Raw genomic sequence first — 26,726 nt, 5'->3', positions numbered from 1 at the left:
GTACAATTACCCTGCAAATGGACGTAAACACTCTTCGTATATTTATTTTCACATTGTACTAATTTGATAGCAACTCTTAAACACAATCAAAAATGAGCTGTATTTCAAATTCTTTAATACAAAAAAAACCCGCAAAGAATGTTTGCTGTTACTGAAAGCAAGCTCATAGTACTAAACTTGTTAAAATATGACATCGTCAACACTGAGATAGTTAGTGTATGTTCTTCCTTCACAGGGTGGTCACAAAAGCAAGGTTATAAACTGGAATTAAAGACACGATGACGTGTGACTTCCAGAACAGATTTGTTTATTATCTATATTGAAGTTGATACATCTATTAAAATAAGTGTATTTACTAAATGGTTTACAAATTTCTTAACTATTGAAAGAGCAAAATATCAGAAGAAAAACGTATTTGTCGTTGATTTGTTGGCTGTACTTTTTGTCATTATACAATTATGCCTGTTGAAAAGGTGAATATCCAAAATTGTCAAAACGAGAAGGTTATTTCAATGAGATCGCAGTCTCCGTTTTGAAGGCCGTGCTTTGAGCTATGATGGTTTACTTGTAGTGTTATACAAATTATGACTTGGATGGAGAGTTTTCTCCGTTGCACTCGTCGTATCTTAATACATCTATTTTCATTATATCCAGATGGTTTGTTTAGTTTCAGCATATTTATTTATTGGAAACAAGTTTTGCAACTTATATTAATCCCTTTCCACTCTGCGAGTGCTGCCTTGTAACGGCATTAGCCTGCTCTTTTTCGAAATCTACAAGGGTGTCTTTAACGTGCAAGAGACATGGATCTCTCTTGACACGGGTCAGCCATTTATCTTCCCCTTCGAACGGACTATCATCGTTTCCTTAAGACCATACTCGCAAATTGTGTCAATTTTCATCCCAGACGGGAATCGAACCAGGTACCTTTGTGTTAGTAGTCCGATGCACTGAATGTTTGTTTGCCTCTAGCATCAATAAATAGACATCACATGTCAAATTATGCATTTGGCGGTAAGATGGGTACCTTTTAACGTCATACCCGGATCAGTAATACAACAAAATTTATAGTTTCTTTTGAAATTTTGGAACCATATACACATTGGGAACCTTATTATGTTTGATAGTAGCTTTTAGTGTTCGGTCGTTTCGACATGCCCATCAACAAGATTTTGTTCAGTGAAAATAAGATAAAATGGTCAGATCATTGCATAAGTACCCATGGCAATAGCTGCTGGTATCTTAAAATTCGGGGTTTCAATATGTTGTAGGCAGTAATAGCTACAAACTACAACACCAAATATCCCACTAGTGAAACATACACATGTAAAAGAGGGACGAAAGATACCAAAGGGACAGTCTAACTCATAAATCTAAAACAAACTGACAACACCCTGGCTAAAAATGAAAAAGACAAACAGACAAACAATAGTACACTTGACACAACATAGAAACCCAGAGAATAAACAACACGAACCCCACCAAAAACTAGGTGTGATCTCAGGTGCTCCGGAAGGGTAAGCAGATCCTGCTCCACATGTGGCACCTGTCGTGTTGCTTATGTGATATCAAATCCGGTAAATAGTCTAATTCGGTAGGTCACATTTATGAAAGGGGAGGGGATTGAAGTTACGAAGTAAGGAACATATCCGGTATCATTTGTGAAACGGTTATTCCATAACGGTCAACCAACTCGTGATGGCGTCCGTAAAATTTACGAAGGGATGCTTTCAACTTCACCATTTGAAACTCTTGGTTTAATAGCTTCATAGTGAGCAGCAACCCTCTATCAAGAAAATCATAATAGGACATGCAAGCACGGGAATATCGTATCAATTGGGAGATATATACCCCGTATGCAGGTGCTGCTGGAATGTTGCTACTTAGAAATGGAAAGTTCACAATTGGAAAGCTGAAATCATCTCTTTTGTCGTAAAGTTTTGTTTTCAACCGACCCTCATTGTCAATTTCTAGATATGAAGCCGACTTAACTGTATCTGTATTATCCTTTATCTCTAGTTCAATGGGATAGATGCGTTCCACATAGTTACCAAATTTTGAATTATTTAGTGAAAGAACATCATCTATATAGCGGAAAGTACAGTTAAAGGATATTGATTACTTCTTATCTTTCCTCCTAAGAAGTTCTTGCATGAAGTCAGCCTCATAATAAAAAAGAAATAAGTCGGCAAGTAGAGGGGCATAGTTTGTTTCCATTGGAATGCTGACAGTCTGTTGAAAAACATGTCCTCCGAACGTAACAAATATGTTGTCAATAAAAAAAACAAGCATCTTGATACTATCAGTTTCAGAGAATTTTTTGTTTGAATCAGAGTGATCCTTTACAAAGTAGAATTTATTCCTTCCTAAGACAAGATACTTGTATCTACGTTGGTCATTCTTTTTGGTGAAGCAAAGCAATACCAACTCTTTCAATTTGTCTTTTAGTTTGGAATGTGGAATACGTGTGTAAAAAGTAGAAAAGTCAAATGTTTTAATACTGTTACAAGATAAAGGAGAATTAGATTGTATGTACTCTAAAAGATCTTTGAAATTTTTAAGTATCCAAATCTGATTCACGCCACCTCTAGAATAGGCAGTTTCACAACAACTTTGAAGCCCGTCTTTGATTGCTGATAAAATAAATGTTAATAATTTAGAAAGAGGTTTCATGGAGCACTTGGAAGACCCAGCAATGTGCCGTTGTTTGTAAGGACACTTATGTAGTTATCCAATACAGTGGTGGAAGATCCAGTTCTTCATCTTTGGTTGAAATTCCAAAGGAACAAAGAACAGACCTATGATTATTCAGGATTTCCTCTTTGGTAAGTGTCGTGAGGTTATATGTTGAGTTTCCAAGTGAATTGTCAATACCTAATTCAGGTTCTCTTATAAGTAATTACCAAGAATTCCATGACTATGGATAATGACACTTTGTTTTTGACTGAGTAGTCTTATAGTCTTTGCAGATAGCACGAAACGTGTCCTGTGTGGTAAGCGTTTTAACCATTCGTATAACATGTATTTTTTAGACGGAAGTGGAGATGGATAATATACGCATTTCTTGTTTACAATTGCCATATTATCCAAAGTATCGTAGACATACGTCTTTTGTACTACAGAATAAAATTGAGAATGGAGAATGTTTCAAAGAGACGCAAATATTAAATATAGATTAGTATAAAATTTTAGTAATTTCGGTATCAAATTAAAGGTTTGTTGGGTTTTATCCTGTAGTTTTGACATCCAATGTCTGTCAATTTTTTCAAAAAACAAAAAGAGCTGTGACTGTTTGCCGTTGGTGAATAAAATAAGGAATGCAATAGGGTAATACATTAATTGTGTTTCCCCTTATACGAGCCCATCAAATCTTGCAATTATATATTTTGGAGTACTTTGAATACAAATATTTCAAAAACTCTTATAGGACAAAATAAAAACAGGTGAAATAAACTTAATCCCAACTCGAAGGAAGCTTTTGATAATTTCGCGTTAGAAACAGGTTACAAATGACGTTTGAAAGTCTTCAATTAATCACTTTACTAATTGTTCACCCCTCCGTTATTACCAAAATGTAATGAAAAAGTATTTATAAAAACAAAAGTGAATAAAAAGGATTGTACAAACAACATTTCTAGCTCACCTGGCCTAAAAAGTCAAGTGAGCTTTTCTCATCCCTTGGCGTCAGTCGTTCTTCTCTGAAACTACTGGGTTAAATTTAACCAACCTTGGCCACAATCAATATTCGGGTATTTAAATTTAAATTTTTAAAAATGTGTCCGACGACCCCACCTGCCAATCAACATGGCCCCTACGGCTAAAAATAGAACAAAGGTGAAAATTTCAGCTATTGAAATTTTCACTGGAGGTCAATATACTTATAACATCCATGTCGTTATGTATTCTAAAATAATTGAAAAGTAGACCATTACAATTCTCTTCTTTTTTTAATTATTTGTTGCCTTAGTTTTTTTTTCTATTGTATAATCATATTAATTATTGAAAATAATTTGTTTAAATGGGTTTTTTTTAAGTTTAAAATATTACTGCTTATTAGTTCTTGTAATTTTGACCATTGTACCTAGCAATGCGTGCCTCCGTCAGAGATTTCTCTGTTTTTTAGGAACTTGATAAGGCTATGAGACGCAAGGACACAGACCATATAAAAGAGGTTTACTCCTAGTATTCCTACAATCAATTATATCAATTATCTATTAGTTGAGGAAAGAAAAACACAAAAGTTTATTTACCATACAATAGTCTATTGAAACTTTATGTATATTGATCTGTGATGATGAATAAGGGGATATGAAGTGTTATTCGATGTCTCTATGGAGGTCTCAACCAAACAAATTTTCATTTTGCTATTGATATTTGATCATATTCATGACAACTAGAATAAGGGTTACCCTAACTCATTATAAGTCTTGTATATTCCTTAGCAACTACATTAGTGTTTTATGATATAAGTTATAAAATTGAGAATGGAAATGGGGAATGTGTAAAAGAGACAACAACCCGACCAAAGAAAAAAACAACAGCAGAAGGTCACCAACAGGTCTTCAATGTAGCGAGAAATTCCCGCACCCGAAGGCGTCCATCAGCTGGCCCCTAAACAAATATATACTAGTTCAGTGATAATATACGGCATACGAATTTCCAAATTGTACACAAGAAACCAAAATTAAAATAATACAAGACTGACAAAGGCCAGAGGCTCCTGACTTGGGACAGGTGCAAAAATGCGGCGGGGTTGAACATGTTTGTGAGATCTCAACCCTCCCCCTATACCTATAGCCAATGTAGAAAAGTAAACGCATAACAATACGCGCATTAAAATTCAGTTCAAGAGAAGTCTGAGTCTGATGTCAGAAGATGTAACCAAAGAAAATAAACAAAATGAAAATAATACATAAATAACAACAGACTACTAAGAGTTAACTGACATGGCAGCTTCAGACTTCAATAAAACTGACTGAAAGATTATGATTTCATCATATGAACACCAGGCACAACCCTTCCTGTTAGGGGTTAAGTATCATACCATCATAACATATATGAAAAGAACATAACCCGTGTCATGCCAACAACTGTTTTTTGAATAAATGTGGTTAGTTCCGATGCAAAGACCCTATAAGTGAATCAATATTAACGCCAAAATATGCCGCAATCTTTGATGACCTGACAACAGTTTCGTAACTATATCCCTTCTTAATAAGTCTATTCAAAGGTTTTGTTAGTTTCTGAGGTGAATACTGACACCTTTGTGCTTTATAAAGAATATTTCCATAAAAAAATTGGATGTGAAATACCTGAACGTATAAGAAGTCTACATGTTGAGCTATATTTACGAATGATGTCCTTAACCTATTTCACAAACTACGCTACTAGTTTTCACTTTTTAGTAAAAGGCAAAAATCAAAGGTCCCAAACATTCAAGATTGGTGGTTTTTCTTCTAAATGTGAAGTATTTATTAATCTCGATAAAGTAAGAAACCTGAAAATGAAGACCCGTCATCTAATAAAAGAATTGTTTGCTGATAAACGTCTACAGTCTGTACCCAAACAGAGTCTCCTTCATTAAGATGGGTAACTGCCATATTACTATCGGAACGATGGTAATGACTCACATTTGGTGCGTATGCATATGCCACTACTAGCACTGTTCCGTCTTTTACAAGTGCTCCATATAACTGTGCATTTTGTCTAGCCCTTAAATCAAAGAAAAACACATAAACACCAGAGACGGTTGTGGTGAAAATTCCGCTGTGTTGATGATATTGATTGCCTATGTTAGTCACAACACGATCAAACACAATAGTTTGATGATTTCCTAAGTGTCCAATGTCTTTACTGTTCGTAGCTGTAAATGCGATTTTTCCGTCTTCTGTAATAGAATTTAAATCATACTTCATTGAATAGTTACATTCATTTAGTCTGTGATTATATTCAAATGTTAGTATTTACTAAGTATTGAATAGTTCTACATTTGAAGTTAAAAAAAACACCCTACTTTGTATCTAACGTCTAGTTTTATTACCTATTTTAATGTCATTCAAAGTAAGAATTTATATGTGAATAACGATATATCGTGAATCCTCTTCAGTCTTTACGTCCTTTGTTATTACTTGAACTAATTTAAATGGGTTTATTGTTGCATACACTAGCAAAATTTAAACTTCAACCTGTCCCTAGATCTTAATATACTACAATATTCAGCTTGCCGCATATGATAGCATTGAATTCAGCATTTTACAACCGCATTTTACTAGTAATTTGTATTTTCTTTGTTTGGCATATATCATCCTTCGATCAAAATAAATGAGTCTAAACATACATTTCATTTGTTTTAGCAGTGTTCTGCCTTCAAAATAATTTATCTAAGCATATTTATCTAATCTGTATGTGTACATTTTTTATTAGTTAGATTTTGAAAAACTCGAATCGCTAAAAGAGTTTAATTGAAGACACTGTGTGATCGTTTGTTTGATAAAAAATGTAGCTTATAAACTAATTTTAGTCAATCGCATAAAACATTAGAAAACGAAAATAGAACTGGACGAAATTGAAGGTTGGAACTTCTCTTTTGTTTGGACGACCAATGCATTTGAATGGGGACATATAGTTGGACCCCCTTTTTTTGTCCTGGGTTCGGATCCCCTTTTTAAAAGTGCTGGATCTGCCCCTGCTTAATCATTCATTTTGTTTATTTCAATTTCCCTGCAGCCTATCTTTAAATGCTTCCCTGCGATTTACATATAGGCTACAAGTCATACTGCAAATACACGAAGCAGTCTCGAGTTGACCGCAAATACATGTCTTATTTTTCAACAACTTTAATGCATAGCATTCATGTCCTGAATATGAATCCATAACAATATGAAAATATGGGTTTATGACCAGAAGTGAGTTGTTTTATGAATGAGTTTTACCTGTTGCCCCGTGGCCAATCGACTAAAACAACGTCATCTAACAATCGGTTCTTTTTGTGACATAACAATATATGCATTGTGACATAGAAGTGCGAAAGTCGTCAATTCTTTTTGAGGACAATTATCGTATTATTTTTATGAAGGTTCAGGTTTTTGCTGTGTGCAACACTGTATTTTGGGACTTTAGTATTTACAAGGTTCCTTGATTTATACTTTTTATACAGAATAATATAAACAAAACTAATTATTTAAAAATACTAGTGTTGATTTTTTTATGTTCGATAAATGTATATTAACATTAAACAAAACACTTACTTTTTTCATAAAAAAATATATGTTAAATGTATATTATACCTAATGCTTTGGAAACGATTCTGTTTTCTCGTCTTTTCGTCAATTTCCTATTTCTTACACTGTGACTTGGTCTTTGTTTGAAATCTTTCAAATTAAATATACAAGAACAACTAAAATAATAATCTTATAAACATACTATGGATTTGAATAAACATACTGAGTAAATATACTGAGCCAAAAAAGTTTACTAACACTTTCTTTTTTAATTTTATTTTTTGTTCTTTCTGGACTTTTTTTTAATTTAAACACCATTGATATAAATCCTAAGTTTGTTTTAATTGTAATTCAAAACAGTCGTCCTTTTTCCTAGTGATTGTTTTCGCGCCATGTCAGCCGGTGAAGTTTGCACGTGTAATTGATGTTTTACCTTCGGCACCTGTACTTTTAAAACGATATTAAAAATTTCTTTTTCACTAACGTTCAGAAACACACCATTGGTAAGAAAAACACATACACCTTTGAAAAAAATGCATGGGGCGTCAACCAGGCCTCCCCGAAAATGACCGTCAGAAAGCTCTTGGGATGGTTGATGCCGGGATGAGTGTTGCTGACATTGTGGCTCGATTTAATGTGCGTAAGGCAACAGTTTAAAGACTAACAAAAAGATATCGACAAATTGCAACTGCACATGATTGGTCTATATATCGTAGACAAAAAAAAATATTGTCAAGGGAGGAACGCTACCTTCACTTTACGTCAACACGTGACAAGTTTTGTTTCGGCCACAAAAGTAGTGCATTGACTAAGGGCAGCTGCTGGTGTGCCTGCCAATCCTTCATTGGTACTTTTAGGGCATGATTGAGAAATTGATTTTGAAGAACACTAAACTCATTTTCGCATTTTAATCCTCCTGCGCCCCATACAAAGAAAACCCTCATAAATGTGAGTGATAATCATTCATGTTGCTTCTGACATGTCATATACCATTTTGTTATTTTTTAAATTATATGTTGCTATGATTTTGTAATAAAATAAAATTTAACAGTTTTGTTGCTAAACTATTTTGGCTCAGTATATATTAAATTCATTTTATCAAAACAAATCAGATCGAGGTGATAATACAATGCCTATGGCTCTTTTTAAAAAAGAGATACATTTTAATAGTTGCTTGTACGGTATAAAAACATCAATGTTGCTGTTCTAGAGGTTATCGCTAGGCTAAGGATTGTTAACCTCGGTGTATGCATATGGTTTATTTGCGAATGGTACAAACAAGTGTCCTTTCTATTTTATTTTTAAATCATTATAATTGTAGTGATAGTTATGATGTACAACTAAAGATTGATGACACATTTAACCTGATTCTATAAAAGAAACAAATAGTGGAAACTGGATGCATAAAGGCAACAGTAGTAAACCGCTATACGAAATTCATCAATCGATTGAGAAAAAATTTAGAACCAATCGTATGATAGATAACAAAAATGAAAAATAAATAAGCCAATGAGAGCGTTCTCCATATCATGGTTTTTTGATCGCAAGAATAACAACTATAATAATACCTCCTTAAAAAGGACAATTATTTTTTGGCGTGTATCTACATGTAAACTACAGTCACACAGTATTAGAATAATAATGGTCTATAAACTTTTACATTTATTTCATGTTTGAAGCGATGAAAATTTTCAATTTAATTTGACTTTTACAAAAAAAAATGCATTGTAGCAAAGGGGAAGAATAATGTGGTCTGAGGCTATGCAGACACACGAGAAAAAAAAAGAATTTAACAGAAAGAAAACTAATAATTACGCACTTTAAAAAAAAAAGGGAGAGGGCTTTTAGTGCCTTTTATGAAATTCTCCAGAAATAATATCTTTATAAAAATTTATCCCATACCAGTATACAAGTTACAGTATATGCCCGCGATTTCGCGGATGTGTTCTAGTCAAATATAAAAGGAGAACTTCGACACAACAGAAACACACCACTAAAATGTTACACACACAGAAACGAACTATAATATAATAATGGCCATTTTCCTGACTTGGTACAGGACATTTTAAGAAATAAACCTGGTTTTGTGGCTAGCCAAACCTCGCACTTTAATGGCAATGTTAAATATAATACTAACATGACACCATTACATGACAGGAATACAATACACAAAAAAAACAAGAACATTCAGGACAGAGAATTACGCAAATAAACAATGCAATACAATATAGAACAGTTGGACAACAAAACAACAGAAACGCGGTAGTGAACAAAAAATAAATGACGATTCAAAACCTACAGAAACAAACTATACGATAACCATTTCCATTTTTCCTGACTAGGTATTACCAATGTTATTACGTTTTAATTTGCATTAGACAGTCTATTTAAGATGTTTGTATGATTAGGATGATTGTCTTTATAATTATTATTGAATACTAGTCTCCTATCAGTGTCATCAAAGGAATTTACCAAAGAATGACCGGACACTTCACTGATGAGTTTATCCTAAAACACCTATCTATAGATGGACTGGTTTATTATGAGTGAACCGGTTAAACCCCGCCCAGATGCCAAGTGAAATAAATTGAGTAATACAGGACATTCACAAATAAACAGCTGCACCACGAGCGCATGATACGCCCGACGTCTTGTGTGGAATTTTTAAGCAATAATCATAAATAGTTTCTGAGAAACTTTTAAGCAATAACCATTTATTGTTTTTGAGACACGGCAGGACATGTTAAACACCCCTACCTTGGGTTTTTTTTTTACAAAAAACTAAATATCACTAAAAATCAAACCAAAGAGTATACAGATCTTTGGATTAATATAACAAAGAAGTGTGTACAGTTTCAAGCAATAATCATAAATTGTTTTTGAGATACGTAGGGACATGTAAAAAAAACCTCCCCTTTTACAAAATACTCAATAACTCAAAATTAAAATTTTGAATCATCACCAAAAAGTATACAGATCTTTAGATTAATATAAAAAAACAAGTGTGTAAAGTTTTAAACAATAATCCTAAATCGTTTTTGAGATACGGCACGACATGTAAAAAACCCCTCCCCCTTTTTTACAAAATACTAAATAACTCAAAAATGAAATTTTGAATCATCACCAAAAAGTATACAGATCTTTATATTAATATAACAAAGAAGTGTGTAAAGTTTTGAGCAATAATCATAAATCGTTTTTGAGATACAGCGCGACATGTAAAAAAAACCCTCCCCCTTTTTTTTACAAAATACTCAATAACTCAAAAATGAAATTTTGAATCATCACCAAAAAGTATACAGATATTAAGATTAATATAAATAAGAAGTGTGTAAAGTGTTAAGCAATAATCAAGAATCGTTTTTTGAGTTACGGTGCGACATGTGAAAAAACCACACATACGGTACGACATGTTTACGCCGGACTAACAGACGGACAGACAGACAGACAGACAGACAGACAGACAGACAGACGGACAAACAGACAGACAGACGAACGGACGGACACCGGACATTTGTATACCACAATATGTCCCGTCAAAATTTTGACGGGCGTATAAAAATGAAAGGTTGAACCTGGTTTATGGCTATCCAAACCTCCCAAATATTTTACCTTTTGCATTCTGTTGAGTGTCCCTTATGGTCAGGTTCTTTTTTTCAGTATCGCTGTTTAATGTAATAGAAAAAACAAAAAGACACTAAAATTATTTTAAAAAATAGTTGTTGCTTTAAACACTTTGTTTAAGAGTAAAAGGAGAAATAGTGAAATCACCAATTAAATAACAAATAAGCGACATAGATAATAAAAGAAGTGAAACAATACGATCATTAATCACCAAATGCATAATGGTAAAATTCTCATCCGAAATATATGATTCTTCAGAGCACAGACCCATATTTTCTTCAAGATTGATTATGGAAGCGATTATAATAAATAATAAATTGTACTAACCTTTGATCTGTAGAGTGTAAAGAGCTTAATAAGGTCTTAGGCTTAATACATTCACATGCTGCAATTCTTTCTGTAAGGTGTGTGTTCTCAGTTTCTAAAACAGCTACCTTGTTTTCAAGAAGAGAAATTCTATGAAGTATGTCTTCATTGGTAAAAGTATCCTTTATACCATGAACATGTAAAAGTTGTATCAAAATAAGAAAAATATATTTTTGTTCCAACATTTTAAAACCTAGAATCGGTAATAATGTTCTGTCAAACGACCAAGATAAGCTTTTGTGTGGCACACCGATAAGCCTTCTAGTAGGTTACGACTATATTGTGTGTCGATGTCAATAAAACAAAAGTAGTTATAAACAGATCATATTAATCTGATTTTTAAAGACGGAAGATCTACAATCAACCGGTCCACGGTTTCTTATCTTCACACATTTATAGATGTTTAAGAAAAATATTATGACAACTCGTAAATTGCGGCACACATTATAGATATTAACTAAAAAGTTATAACACCACCTATTTATTCAACTTGAATCAAACGTCAGATTTTGTTTGTTGAAAAAACACAATTTTTGACAAAACAGTATAACTAAGCTACATAGTTTTAGCTAAGTCGATGAGTACCAACTGGAATTATATATTGAAACACAAAATTTGAATATTAAATATTCAAAAGAAAAAGAAAAGAAAAGAAAAGCTTTGCCGTATTTACAAGACATTATTTACTCTGATTATTTTCGTTTCATTTATAAATAACGCAACAGTGATTGAGCTAGACATTGAAAGGGCATTTATATTGGTGTCTAGGAAAGACACTTTTAAGTTGTTTGGGTTGTTTTTTTTGTGTACGTTTCTTTGTGCATTCATCTATGTTTTGTAACACAAACTTCAAGTTTTTAGAAGTGTATATAACAACAAAGATTGAATAATTTTTTTTAAAGTCTGAGTTTGAGTTCGAGTTATGCTTCGTATTCAAGTAAGAGTACGAGTCAAATTCGATCGGGTTAAATGTTTTAAGGTTAAATTGGAGTAAGAGTTCTACTTTCGAGCCAGAGTTTGAGTTCGAATTCGTGCTACTAGTATTTAATTTGTGTTCGTTAATTTCGATCGCGGAGGAGCTCACGCACAGTTAAAAGTACTCTTGGAAACGTCAGCTATGTTTCACATTTGTTTTGGGCATACACATATTTAAATACAAGTTTTAACTTGTTTAAAAGAAGGAGCATTTTTATCGCAAATTCAGTCACACTCTTTAGTTTCTTCTTCAAAGTAGTAGTAAAAACTATCCTATGATATTTTAAGCATAGTGTACTGCATAAAACTAGTTACTGATACAAAATTTAGAACCTTAATATGAAAAAGCCTGAAGATATGAATGGAGAAGGAAAGAGTAATAAAAAAAATTCAGCAAAGAACTTAATCACTTCTTTTCCCCTCATATTTTGTGAATTATAAAACCTTACGGTCAATAACTTACATTCATGAAATTATTGCCTTAATTCTTCGCTAATATATACAAATATTTTCAATTAAGACCACTAACATAAGATAAACAGTTTGTTATAATCCGTCAAATACACTTTGTCAGACAGGCTTATTGTATCTAAAATAATAATTGGGTGATAGTTTGAGTTAAGATTCTGCGACGTGTACAGATCGTCAAATCTGTTGAAACTTGCTTCTTATAGACCTAAGAAAGAACGAAATTTGTTCAATTATATGTATTGAATACTATGCCAAAAAAAAAATTGAGTCAATTTACTAGTATATAGAAGTTGACTTTTTTTTATCTGCAATGAATTAAAAGATTGAATGAGGTATAGTTCAAGGTTTGAGAAGAAGTTGTTGATATTTGTGAATTTGAAGAACAGGAGGTAGTCAATTACAATCGTTCATGTTACAAACGTAAATAGAAGTGTTCCCCCTTTAAGAGTAGGGATGCTTCTGAAATTAAATGACTACAGGCAATCAACGGACTGTTGTCCCTCAGTTTCGGGTGTTTGTTTCTAGAATGAAGATGTTCTTGTATAATTGTTGCAACAAAACATTTAAGAAAGATCCAAAACTCTGCAAAGTTTGAATCAGATAAGCATATCAAGAAGAATGTTTTAGCCGTGGCAGAAAGGAATTAGGATAATTTAAAGTAGAAATAGTTTCTCATCTTTTAAACTTCGAGCACTTTATCATTCTTTTTGCAATACAAAATGTTTGCCTGAAAGCAAAAATCGCAGATCACGATACTGCTTTTACTTCTTCAATATTAACTGTTGAAAACGACTTGATTGTGAAAAAAAAAACATTCCTCACGACAATGTTACTTGATAAATGTAAATCTTTCAATCCTACTGATTCTAAGATAATATATTATACTTGGAAACTGCAGTCTAAACTCATTAACTTTTATAGAAACTAAGTTGACATACAACCATAACAAAGTCAAAGCAAATCTAACATAGTATCCAGTAGCAACATAACAATTGAAGATGCCTAATCATCTGCTAGTCATTTAAAAGCAGGCATCGAAAGCACAGAGATGCATGCAGGTATCTGTATCAACAGACACAAATAAGGAAATGATATTGCATTCCGCTGCAAGTATACTAAGAAATGACATCGACACTCCACATATTTCCACAGGACAATACTAAATTCTGATGAATTGGCTTTTCCATCACCAATTCAGCCTGCATTCGTCTTTATACAATTCATTTCATGGTGACTGGAGGATACTACATATAACAAATTATCATATCAGGGAATGGTACCAGAGAAATTGCATAAATGATTGTCAATTGTTGAGTCAATGGTGTCCGTTGGCCAAAAACAGTTTTATTGTTTTTTTTATTTAAGATTGGCCCCACAAATGTATCATCAGTTTAGTTCTAAACACTTTGTTGAAACGTTGAATGCCAATGTTTTGTGTGCTTCGTTTAATGAAGTGCGATACTATCTAACAAGTATTGCTTACCATGAAATTGAGAGATTGGTGACACTGACCAATGATGAATTGTGTCAAGACCTTGTCTGTACTTGCAGAGGAAAATCTGTGTGCTCAAAGGAATGTGTTTGCTTGGAGCAAAACCTTTTTTGTACAGACATGTGTTCATGCCAGGCAAGTGAAATATTAATACACGTCTTGTGGTGGTTGATGGAAAGGAAGATGATGGAGATCAGGCTTGCTATATTGCTTTTGTACTAGTACACAGTGTCCGAGGTATGGGGAACATTGTCGCACCATTTTTAAAACATGTTTAACCCCGCAACATCATGGATTAGTCTGTCTCGAGTCATGAACATGTCAATCATTGGTTGTTGTTTGTTTCTATATATCATTTTTTTGGCATTATGTTCTACATAAATCTGGCCGTTATATTTATCGTTTAAATTATTGTTCATGTTTGATATCGGGAATTGTAGAGCTGACTTTGCGGTATTAGTTTTACCCATTGTTGAGGGTAGTACTGTGACCTACATTTGTTAATTGATGTGTCACTTAGTCAGTTGTGGTGAGTTGTCTCAATGGCAATCATTCCACATCTTTCTTTTTTTTTATATTGAATAGCTTTGAACATGTTGAAGTTTGTGGTACGTGGCAAGGGGAAAAAGGGGGAGGTACAAAACGGATCATGTATTAAAGACATTAACCACATGTTAATACGTGCCGGTGTATGATAAGATTAATTCTCCGAAGAACCTTTAAATGATTTCTGCCACTAACGTCAACAGACTATTTATTGTATTACCAAGTCATTTTTAAGAATAAAAGCGGTAGAAAAAAAACTCAAAACAAAAGACCGAACAACACCAGTTCCACCAAAAACACCGAATATTGTCTTTATATATTGAACCCGAGTCATAAGTTAATACACTGCTCAAATATTTTGTGCTATGGAAAATAAATCAATGCTAAAAATAAAGTTAGTATTTTGTACGTCTCTAACAAGTCACATGTTTAATCGTGTGATGTATGTTATGTGGAAATTCCTAGTTTCGTTTTCACTTTGATTATCCATCCCAGGCGGTAAGTGTTGCAGAATTTGAAACTGACCATGGATCACGAATTTTTAAACTAAGCTGCTGTACCATTTATAATCCTTTGCTTTTAAATATTTCCCAACATATGACTTCATGTAATATAGAAGTGTGTGCAATACACTTTCCTTTCTGTATACAAATATCGTCTTGTCATATGTTTTTGTATCATCCATATTTCATCAGTTTTGATTGCAAACGCGTATATCGTAGCGGGTTTTTCTGTTTCTACATTCAGAAAAACAACAAAACTAAAACTTTTAAAAGACGTTAGAACAAACTTAATAAAAGTGACATGTTTCAGCCATTTTTATTTAATGTCAAAAATATGCATCATTAGAGTAGTTGATGAAAATCTGAAGGGTTACATTAAGTACAGCTATGCCGTTTGTCTGGCAGACACCGGATTTTCAAAACATGTGACTGTCATGTGTTTTTTTGGTAGTCTTTATGACAAACCAGCGAGTTAAAATTAACTGGGTTCTTATACAAAATGGTTGTTTAAACTGCATTCAGACCACATTCTATTGACAATTCTTTTTATGCAGCGTTTGTATTTAAAGATGAAAACAGTCTTATTTATTTACATTAATCACAAATGAAAAATACAAGTTTAATTCAAAAAAAGGTCTTTTGAAGAAACCCAGTGCCAAACTGAAAAAGAATTCATACTGTTAGAATTTCAGTACATGAAACATCAACCAAAAACTATTTACTAGTTAATTTAAGTACTGAAAACAATAAGAAAACTTTTTTTATGATTCAAGCAATAACCGGAACCACGATGTAAACAAACACTTTCCGTATTTTATAGTAATTTCCTCTCCGTATACTGATTCAGTTTTTCGTTAATACGAATACATATGACGCCGTTTTGAAAATCGCAAAATAATCGGAAATTGTAGAAAATCATAATAAGCCTTGACAAGAAAATCTAGATACCTAAAAACTTTCGACAGAATATGCTTTTAAAATTTGAGTACACACGTGAATAAAAATTCAGCAGTAAAAACAGTCAGAAGTGAATATTGGTATTGGAACGAAAACACATCACACGAATACACTAACAATTCTAGGAAAACATTAAAAATGGTTTTGCTTTAATTGCACTAACAATTAACACAATAAGAACACAATAAGAACAGTCGTCGAAGACTAAATGAGTTTCGTTTTCTTAACAACTTCAATTTTTGTCGTTGGCTGTGAATGAAATTGTGTATATGATAGCCAGAGATGTTCGGTAAAAAGACCAAACTAAATCAAATGACATGTAGCTAAACTATTGAACACGAGTCAGTGAGCTTATTCGATGATTGTACAAGCATATATAAAAAAAACATTCTCATACAAAAAATGTTTTTCTATTTGTATCCACCTATTTAGTTAAGCCTTTTTCATCTGATTTTTAAATTTCGGTTTTATAATATTCTGCTGCAACACTGTCCCATGTTATAGGGATGGATCCCGCTAACATAATCAACCCACTTTAATAACGCGCGTCTGGCGTATATACAAAATTTAGTCCTGGTATCTATGATGAGTTTATTTATATACTGTATGTATGTGCCTATCCCAATTCAGGAGCCTGTTATTCAGTGGTTGTCGTTTGGTGCTGTGTTATACATATTTGTTTTTCATTCATTTGTTTGTACATTCATTAGTCCGTTTGTTTCACGTTTGCATTGTTTTACATTTGTTATTTCGGTGCCTTTTTAAGCTGATTGTGCGGAATGGGCTTTGCTCATAGTTTAAGACCGTACGATGCGTGACGCATTCTGAAATACCAAACTTATAAGATATTTATCAATCATTTCTGTGTAAACAAATAATTTTTTTTTAAAGTTAACTCAATCGAGAAACCTTGAGTTTATTCAGCTTATCGTTATTTGAAGTTAATGTTTTGACACCATTCAGTTGCATTAAAAGTCGTACATTTGTTTTGTAGAAAGTAAATATGGCTGAAGGAGGATTTCAAGATGGACTAATTTGTAATCCATGCGACATTATGAAAAAAGAAAATGTTCATGCTACATCTTGGTGCGAAAATTGCAATCAAGCAATGTGTTCTAACTGCGTAAACCATCATAACGCATTTATAGGCACAAACCGTCATACGGTGATTCCTTTAGAAGATAAAGGTAAAATTCCAAAGTTCATATTAAGTCTTACACAGTTATGTAAAGAACATGACAAAGTAAGCGAATTTTATTGCAACTGTCACGATCGTCCTTGCTGTGTTCAATGTGTAACAGATTTCCACCAGCAGTGTTCAAAAGTTGTTCCTTTTGTAGACATCTTAGAAGAGGCAAAAACGTCAACTGCTTTAAATCAAGTGGAGCAGTCAGTGTCGGATACACTAAAAACTATAAATGAAATAACTATAAATAGACGAGAGAGCATCAATGCTCTAGATGAACAAAAACAAATAGCATTAAAAAAGGGGGAATCCTTTCGTAAGAAAATCGATCTCTTTCTTGACAGGGTACATGATACATTCACCAAAGATGTCCAAAGTGTACATGCTAAGCAAGTGAAAGAGATTGAGGAAGAAATCTACATCCTTGCACAGAAAGGAGTCAAAATCCAAGAGATCGAGGAAGAAATTGGCCGCATGAAGCAGTTTTCAACAAATCGGCAGACATTTTTCGGCATCCGTCATTTTGATGAAATGCTTTCGAAAGAAATAAGTGACATTTTAAAAGCATATGAAAAGGGAACAATCAAAGAAACAGAGATAGAAATCAAACTAACCGAAAAACTGAACGATTGTATATCCACTGTAGATACTATAGCAGATGTCTCAGTTCAAACACGAACCAGACAACACGAGTTCCTGAAGTCAGGAAAAGGTCATTTGACGATTTCTGTAACCGAAAATATCGATAGAATCCGCCTTGAACTCAAGAAAGAGATCGTTATACCACCTAGCCATATTGGTAATACTGAAATAAAAAGATGTTTAATTTTGTCTGATGGTAAGCTTTTATTCCTCGATTTTTCCGATAACATGAGATTAGTAGTTCTCGATTCAGAAGGAAACCGCCATAAAGATGTAAAATTTCCGGTAAAACCATTTGATATAGATATGATAAGTGATAAGAAAATAGCAGTTTCATTGCCAAAATTGAAAAGAATAGATATTTATGAATCCAAAACATTTAATTATGAAAAATGTATTGGACCACTAAACACAAAATGTTATGACATTTCATTTGTCAGCAACAATAATTTGGCAGTGAGAACTGAAAAGGAAATAGTTATTTTAGATCACAGAGTGTGCGCAAGAATTAAATCTATATCCCTTTCGAAATTTCTTGGAAGAGAAATAAGTTACCTGAAATATCATAAGGACAAATTGTTTTTCATAACCGATAAATGCCAAATACATTGCTGTGATATTGATGGAGACAAAATATGGACGTTTGCATCGGAAGATCTTAATGACGCACGAGGTCTTAGCACAGATTCAAATGGCAATGTTTACACTGTAGATCATCAAAACGGTTGCGTTGTTGTTATATCTGCCGACGGTAAGAAGAGTAAACTTCTTCCGAGCGTTTTGTTTTTGAAAGATTTGTATTATGATAGAGAGAGAAAAAAACTACTTGTGATGTTAGATTCAAACAATGAAAATAACATATCGTCCGCATTACTTTATAATGTGAAGTGAAAAATATAGAGTCAAAAGTGTAGACGACATTGTCATATCCCATAAACTTTGTGGATACTGTAATAAAAAACATATTTTGTGTAAATGTAAATGTTTTACATACAACTTTTGTTTTGTTTGCCGAGAACATGAAAAACCTGTCCGAGAATTTTAAATACAAATAAGATAAAAGTGAAATAAACGGGTACTTGAACATTCATACATAATGAATTCTCAAAAAAAAGCATCAATTGTCCTGTAAAACTATTTAAAATAAAGAGGAATATATTGTACGATTGCAAATGAGATACTATCCAAATAACACAGTAATAGATACCAAACCTAAAACATAAACACCAGCCAGGGATAGGGTCGATTACTTTAAACTGTAATCGATTAAATTACAATTACTTTGCTAATAAAATGTAATTGATTACATTTCAATTACACCTTATTTCAAATGTAATTGATTACACTTGATTACTTTTCTTTAAAGTTTTCTTGATTACTTGTGATTACTTATGATTACATTGTATATTACAATATTAAAGAATTTCTAATAACTTTTTATCCTCAAGAAAAAGCTTATTTTGGTGATATTTTGTATAGCCATAATTCATTAATCTTATTTAAAAGAATTTAGACAAGTACAGTTTAACATGTGTAATTTGATAACATAGATATAGACAAGTGTCCTTTCTCTATGTAAAAGATATAACTTTGTTTTTTCTACAAGTTTTAACCAACTGCTCAATTCACTAAACCTGGACAAATAATGAAAAATCAATTAAGTATAGTTTTATTGTCTGTTAGGACATAATTGATACATTCGTAAATGTTTTTACTAGTGTTAATCACTTCTTCCATTTTTTAACAAACAAAAGTTGAGCTTTGGTATTAAAATTTTATTGTCTTAATTGCAATATCAATAAAGTTTTACGTGGTTAATTGTCATAGTTTGTTTGATTTTTTTTCAAATTATTTATATCATAATATTTATGGAAAACAGAATTTATTAAAATTGTCAAAAAATGAAATATGATTTCCAATTAAAAGGGCTCATGCATTAATGTATGTCGACCCTCAAAGTCAAATTGGAACTAAGTGTGTTCTGCTTTTAAATTTCATTGTAGTTTTATAAAAATATTGGTCATACTTATAAACTCGTCATAGATACCAGGACTAAATTTAGTATATACGCCAGACGCGCGTCTACAAAAGACTGGAGTTAATGTCAGACGTGCTCAATCAATGAACAAAAATGCTTTCAAGAAATTCTCTAATATCATAGGAGCTCAATCTCACAAACACTGGAAAGCAAATTCCTTAAGTAAACTGTAAACAAAATAAAACTCCTGGTTATACAAAACTTGTTATACAGATGATACTATTTATCACATTTAACAAAGTCCCATCATAGTGAATACTAGTTTCATGAATTTTTTATTCATGCTGTACATTTTCATATTGTCTATCAAATACTATTTTTCTATATACCAGTATACAAGATTTGTAATCAGCAAGTAATCATTTGAATTTAATTTTAAAGTAATCTAAAAGTAATCATGATTACACATGTTTTTGGCAATGTAATCGATTACATTACGATTACTTGTAATCATAAGTGGCATGATTACTGATTACATTGGATTACATTGTAAAATGTAATCGATTACAGCTGATTACGATGACTGATTACGAGTACCCCATGCATAACACCAGCTGCTCTTTTCGTTAATAAAAGAATAATCAGCTATGGCGCTCGAATAAATGAATATGAAAAGACCAAATAGTGTACCAAAAAGGAGAGCACCGAGGACCAAGTAAAGTGGAATTAAGCAACTAAAGTCATCGTACGGAATAAAACATCTAACTATAAATCGAAAAAAAGAAACTTCTAACGACTTGATATGAAACGACAAATAAAATATATGACAGACAGCAACCACTAAAAATTATAAAATAGTAGATGCTCCTTCCTGAGACCAGCACATTCGTATTTAATGTGACGGGTTTATACATGTTTCTGAGCGCTCAACCCTTCCCCAACGTTTGGCAGTGGTGTTGTATACGTTAGAAACATAGTATGTCATTATGTATTAGTTTTATGGAAGACGAAGCGCATGGTTCACTGAAAAGTCCTCTTAATGACAATTTTATTGTACCGTTTTTTATAAAATTTATTTGTGTGTTTCTCTGTACAAAGTGTTCTAGCGATTTTGTGTGCTGTGATTAGTGTTGTCATTTAAGCGATTTTAGTTGACTCTGCCATATAAGCAGTAGGTTGGGCCAGCCGTAAAACCAGGTTCAATTATCCTTCTTTTTATGTTAAAATGACCTGTACCAAGTCTGTAATATGGCAGTTATTATCAAATAGATCGTTTCTATGTATGTAAGCGTTTATTTTTGTTGTTCTGTGTTTTGCGCTTATAGTTGATGTGTTTTCCTTGGTTTTAATTTATAATCGATTTACGACTTTTGATCCGCAGTATTCTTCCGCTGGAATTATTCATAAACTATTAACATAGTATGCTGCTGAATTTCGATGAAAATTTTAATATTTCATATTATGTTCGCGTTTGTTTTTTTTGTTCTGTTGTTTCCCTCTAAGGATAAGTGTGTTTCACTCGGTTTTGTTTATAACCCGGATTTGTTTTCTTTAAATCGATTAACGACTTTTGATCAGCGGTATATTACTGCTGCAATTATTTATAAACTGTTTAAATATTATGCTGCTGAATTTTATTGCAAATTGTAATATTTTAGAAGACAACCAAAAATATTGTTTTTATTTCAGATGTTAATATGATACGAACATGTACCAAAACTTGTTTAATTTTAAAGAAACATAGAACTTTTATTTATTGCTAATAGGACTTAATTTTTGTTGTTTAATATAGTACATGTGTGGATTTTAAAAGAGGGACGAAAGATATCAGAGGGACAGTCAAATTCATAGATTGAAAATAAACTTACAACGCCATGACTAAACATAAACAGACAAATAATAGTATCTTGTAATTCTGTATAGCATGGCTCTAATTTTATGTTGTACTAGAATACACCCGTGATATCGCGGGTCCGTGACTGAATTAAAATATATAACTTTGCGCAAGACTTATTTTTGTATTAGTATTGTCATCTGATAAAATCATGCTGATTATAAGATAGCTATCACAGTTTTCTCTGCTTTCAAATCTTTCTGTTTGAACCGGTCTAACTGGAACTTATCAATTATTGATAATATTAATTATTTGGAAAACAAAAGGTCCTGGGATGGAGTATTTTTTTAATCAACAGCATTGTCCTATATTAGTTATAAATAAAGTTGAATTCTTTGATTCGCTGTTTTACGTCATGCCCGCTAACAAATTGAAAACTGTACCTATACGCCTTATTTTTAGTATTCGTATTGTTATCTTATAAATCTTTACTGATTAAAATACTACAATAGGTAACAATTTCACAATTTAGTAGTGTCAACCCTGTGATTATGACCCGTGTATATAGCATATCCTGGATACACCGTTTGGTGGTGCGCAAGTCAAATGCAGAACGTACAGATAAGGTAAAAGGCAACAGATGAATATACTATTGGTATCGGTATCGGACTCGACCCGGAACTTCTTAATTATTGGCAATATTAATTACGTGGAAAACAAAAGGGCCTGGAGTGGTGTAATTTTTAATCTACACCTTTGTACTATATTAGTTATATATAAAGTTGAATTCTTTGATTCGTCGTTTTTACGTGATGACGGCTGACAAATTAGACCTCCTAATTTTAGTATTATAGATTGTTATATATCACCAGAAATAAATATCAAAGAAACTCCGACTCATTTTAGACATGAGCAAAACGAGGAGATTGTAAATTTGAAATTATCAACTTAGCCCTCCCTTTGTAGCATCATATCAACTTCACCTTCATATAGGATATACCTTTACCAACTCATTTCTGTATTCAATGGCTGTAAGCTGCAACTTAGATAAGTGTATGTACAGAAAGTTGTGGAATAAGATAGTCTTTTTCATAAAACCGTGTTTATAAGTTTCCCGTACCAATTTCACAATTAATACATGATAGTCTTGGAGTATCGCTTCTGGTAACTGAGAATAACTATCGTCTAAATAACGTGTTATAGTGTTCTTTTATTTGCCTTTGTTAATTCTTAACCTTTACTAATCCATGGTTGGTAATATCCTTTTGAAGTAACTCGGATTTTTGTTTTCTTGTTTTTCAAAGTGATTTGTCGATTTGTTTTGATTTTTTGCTGTTTTTGATATTTGTTAACATATGCGTTTGTTTTATAGTCACCTAAATTATAGCACAATGGTAAAGAATGTAACCCTACTTTAGACCTTTTACCTATGACCCCTGTTTATTTTGTACACACATTGTAGTCAATATAATGGAATTGTATGCAACAATTAAATAAGTAAGCTGTTTAGCTAGCCATCAAACCAAGTTCAATCCACTATGTATGTTTGTTTCTGTTGCACTTAAGTTTTCCTCTTATAGCTGATGTGTTTCCATCGGTTTTAGTTTGTAATCCTATATGTTTTCTCTCAATTGCTTTGTGACTTTTGAACACCGGAATATTACTGTTGCTTTTCTATATGACAGTCGTTTTCCATTCGTTTGATGTGTTTTAGCTTTAAAATTTGACAATTGATTTTTATTGAAGTTCGGTATTTTGTTATTTTACACTTGGTTTTAAAATTTATAAATATCGACTGTATTTGGTGAAAGATGAATATAATTTAATTTATTGATCGTAAAAATACAGCTTAAGAAAAAGTTTCAAAATCTTTTGGATTGGCAAGAAACACGAAAAAAAAACACTTGCTTAAAGACAAAAGACATACATATGCAAATCAACGTGAATTTGCAGTAAACGCAAATAATATCTATTGGAGAAATTATGCTCTCCAAGAAATATAAGAACAATTACAAGTATGTTCATGCAAAATGTTATTATAGCCATATACATACAATATTATTTCATCAAGATCTGTTTAATAATTAAAAGTAATATGAAATTATTGTCCCGAATATAGTTATCAAAGGTACCAGGATTATAATTTAATACGCCAGACGCGCGTTTCGTCTACATAAGACTCACCAGTGACGCTCAGATCAAAACAGTTAAAATGCCAAACAAAGAAAAAGTTGAAGAGCATTTAGGACCCAAAAATTCCTAAAAGTTGTGCCAAATACGGCTAAGGTAATCTACTCCTGGGCGTAAGAAAATCCTTAGTTTTTCGAAAAATTAAAAGTTTTGTAAACAGAAAATTTATAGAAATGACCATATAATTGATATGCTTGTCAACACCGAAGTGCTGACTACTGGGCTGGTGATTCCCTGGGGAACGAAACGTCCACCAGCAGTGGCATCGACCCAGTGGTGTAAATAGTTATCAAAGGTACCAGGATTATAATTTAATACGCCGAAGTCTTGGACAATCAAAGCTTTGTTTTATATTCCTTCAAATGATAAAAAAAATAGTTACTGTACTGAATTGTAGTCCTCTCTTCTGGATATGCAAATAGTTTTTAGAAAAAAAAGGAGAAAGCACTATCCTTTAACTTATAGTGTAGATAATTTGATTTAATGGATGATTTAATGTTATGTGATCTATCCAATGATTATTAAGATTTGCTTGTTTAGCGTTCATTTGTAGTATTAAACGAAAAGTTAAGCATACATACACAGCTTGGGTTCCTACACTCAGTAATAAACCTCGATATTTTTGATTATTTTTTTTATTAGTTCATTTGTGCGTAGTTGCGTTCCAACGAGTCAAGTCCTTTCAAATGGATTTGATAGTGTGTTCTAATGATAAACTAATACACCATAATCCCATGTAAACGGATAGTTAATTTCTCATAGACATGGCCATGATAAATTCTGCAACACTCTGAATTAACATGTTCTATGCAAGAAGTTTGTATTTTAATGGTTGCTGTTGGTATTCCATTATTTTGTTTTACTAATACAAGTGACTGAATTCCTAGGCAAGGAGCGTAACTGATGTTCAAATCTTTTAAATTCCTCAAAAGATGCAAATCAAGGTAAAACACAAATACTGAGGGAATCGCATGAATTTCAAAATGAGGGGGGTCGGATGTGTCAAAAGGATATGCGTCTATGGAATCATCACCCGCCATTCGAATTCACATTCTGTTAACTGTATCGTTTTATATTTTAACCGTCGTCTGATGATATGTATGGTAAAAATATGGTGCCATGGTAGATATGTAGCGTCAAAAAGCAAGACTTTAGTGACAACCATAAAGAAACGACCATGCCTTCTCTCCACCTGTGACGTTAAACAATCTGTAAGTAATCGCGAAATTGATGATTTCAAAGTTGAAATCGTGTCGTTTGTCATAGATTCAAAAACAAATGTAATTATGTTGACACTGAAGATTTAGGTTATCGAATTCAGAGGTTTTAACTTGTGTCAGATCCGCACTGAAACTGCATAATGACATAGAAGGAGCATGGCAAATTCTAAAGTAAATTTATACGACATTGTTTAACGCTTAACATAAATTGTGTCAACGGAACCAATGTCACCAGCCGAATTTGAACATTTTATTATAAAAAAAAATTTTCAGAAATTAGATTTTCACAAGAAAGTTGTTTAAGCAATTTTGATGAAACACCACTGTTTAGAAAATATAAGCTGACCCTAGCAAAAGGTTAAATACAACTAGTTTTATCAAGATGCTGATTTTTCTTATTGACGAAATATTTGTAACCTATGTAGAACGTGTTTTTTTTAACAATTCCGACTGTAGCCAACCATTTTCCTCGGCTTGCCAACCTGTTTCCATTATCATTATGCGACAGACTTTTATAACGAAACTTCTCAAGAAAGTAAAAAGACTTTTGAATTATCAACTTACTTCTCTTTCCATCGTAAAGACTATGTTCTGTCAATAAATAATAAAAAGTTCGACCAAAACTTTAACGTATGTTGACTGCATCTTTACTAATGAACTTGCTATAAATAATATCCCAGACAAATCAAAGTCTGTCTGTCTCGTATTTTGATCTACAACCATGAATTGGCAGTGATGTTCTGTTTAGATTTTAACTTTACGATAAAAGATATATGATTTAAGTTTTTCCTGTTGTGAAGTTTTCATTTTTATGTACACAGTGTAGTATAACAGGGATTTGCGTCGTTCCTGTTATATTTAGAATTTGGGGGAAAATCACTGGATACTGATGAAACAAAACTAAGTTTAGCTTAACGATGGTTTATATATAACTTCTTCAATAGTGCAAAACATAAATTACAATAAAAGTTCAACTGTAAATATTCCGGTAAGGTACAACAAATGGTAATTCCAATAAATGTTCTATACTTAACACAATGAATGTCACTGTAAATGCACGACGTCCGTACAGCTTGACCGCTGGTCCCATTCGCATAGAAACGATAAAAAAAAATGTATTATATAATCTTACTTAATCATAACTAACTGTAATAATGAAATTTGTCACGTAATGCTATTAACGAGCTATACAATTAAAAGCATTTCTCTAATTCTATGGAAATTAATCCCTTTCTGAACCCATTGTATAAAAAAATTTAATCAACGTGTGGTTGCTGGTGATCTCAAAAGATCATTGGATGATTTTAAGGGTCATGACCTTTTTAGCTAACTGAATGAATCAAAAAATGATAACAGGTGTTAATGAAATTGACAACTTCGTGCAATGTGAAAGGCACGCGAAGGGGATTTTCGGTTAACGAAAAAGAAAATGTCTTTTTAATCATTAGAGAAACAGATTCTTACATAGTTACTCGTGAATTATCGGATTTATCCAATCTCGATAGTTAAATTATAAATTTTA

General features: G+C 32.5%; 2 protein-coding genes across 2 annotated transcripts; one reads left to right on the top strand and one right to left on the bottom strand.

Annotated features, from left to right (window-relative positions):
• Window positions 1-5,474: 5,474 nt before the first annotated feature.
• Window positions 5,475-5,915, bottom strand: LOC134684379 (complement C1q-like protein 4). The gene has a single exon (XM_063543664.1). It carries the CDS (start codon window positions 5,913-5,915, stop codon window positions 5,475-5,477), a length of 441 nt encoding a protein of 146 aa, XP_063399734.1.
• A 9,225-nt stretch (window positions 5,916-15,140) lies between these two features.
• On the top strand, window positions 15,141-18,971 carry LOC134683686 (uncharacterized). Its single transcript, XM_063542995.1, has 2 exons — window positions 15,141-15,192; window positions 17,149-18,971. The coding sequence occupies exon 2, from the start codon at window positions 17,158-17,160 to the stop codon at window positions 18,871-18,873; it is 1,716 nt and encodes a 571-aa protein (XP_063399065.1). The 5' UTR covers window positions 15,141-15,192; window positions 17,149-17,157; the 3' UTR covers window positions 18,874-18,971.
• Window positions 18,972-26,726: the final 7,755 nt, after the last annotated feature.

This window comes from Mytilus trossulus, chromosome 9 (genome assembly GCF_036588685.1).
Source record: "Mytilus trossulus isolate FHL-02 chromosome 9, PNRI_Mtr1.1.1.hap1, whole genome shotgun sequence".
NCBI classification, from domain to species: domain Eukaryota; kingdom Metazoa; phylum Mollusca; class Bivalvia; order Mytilida; family Mytilidae; genus Mytilus; species Mytilus trossulus.
The sequence above is the reverse complement of the archived record's forward strand: the minus strand, read 5'-3'. Positions and strand labels throughout refer to the sequence as shown.

Excerpts from the sequence above, each read along its gene's own strand:
- LOC134684379 (XM_063543664.1), bottom strand. The coding sequence starts at position 5,915 with ATGAAGTATGATTTAAATTCTATTACAGAAGACGGAAAAATCGCATTT.
- LOC134683686 (XM_063542995.1), top strand. The coding sequence starts at position 17,158 with ATGGCTGAAGGAGGATTTCAAGATGGACTAATTTGTAATCCATGCGAC.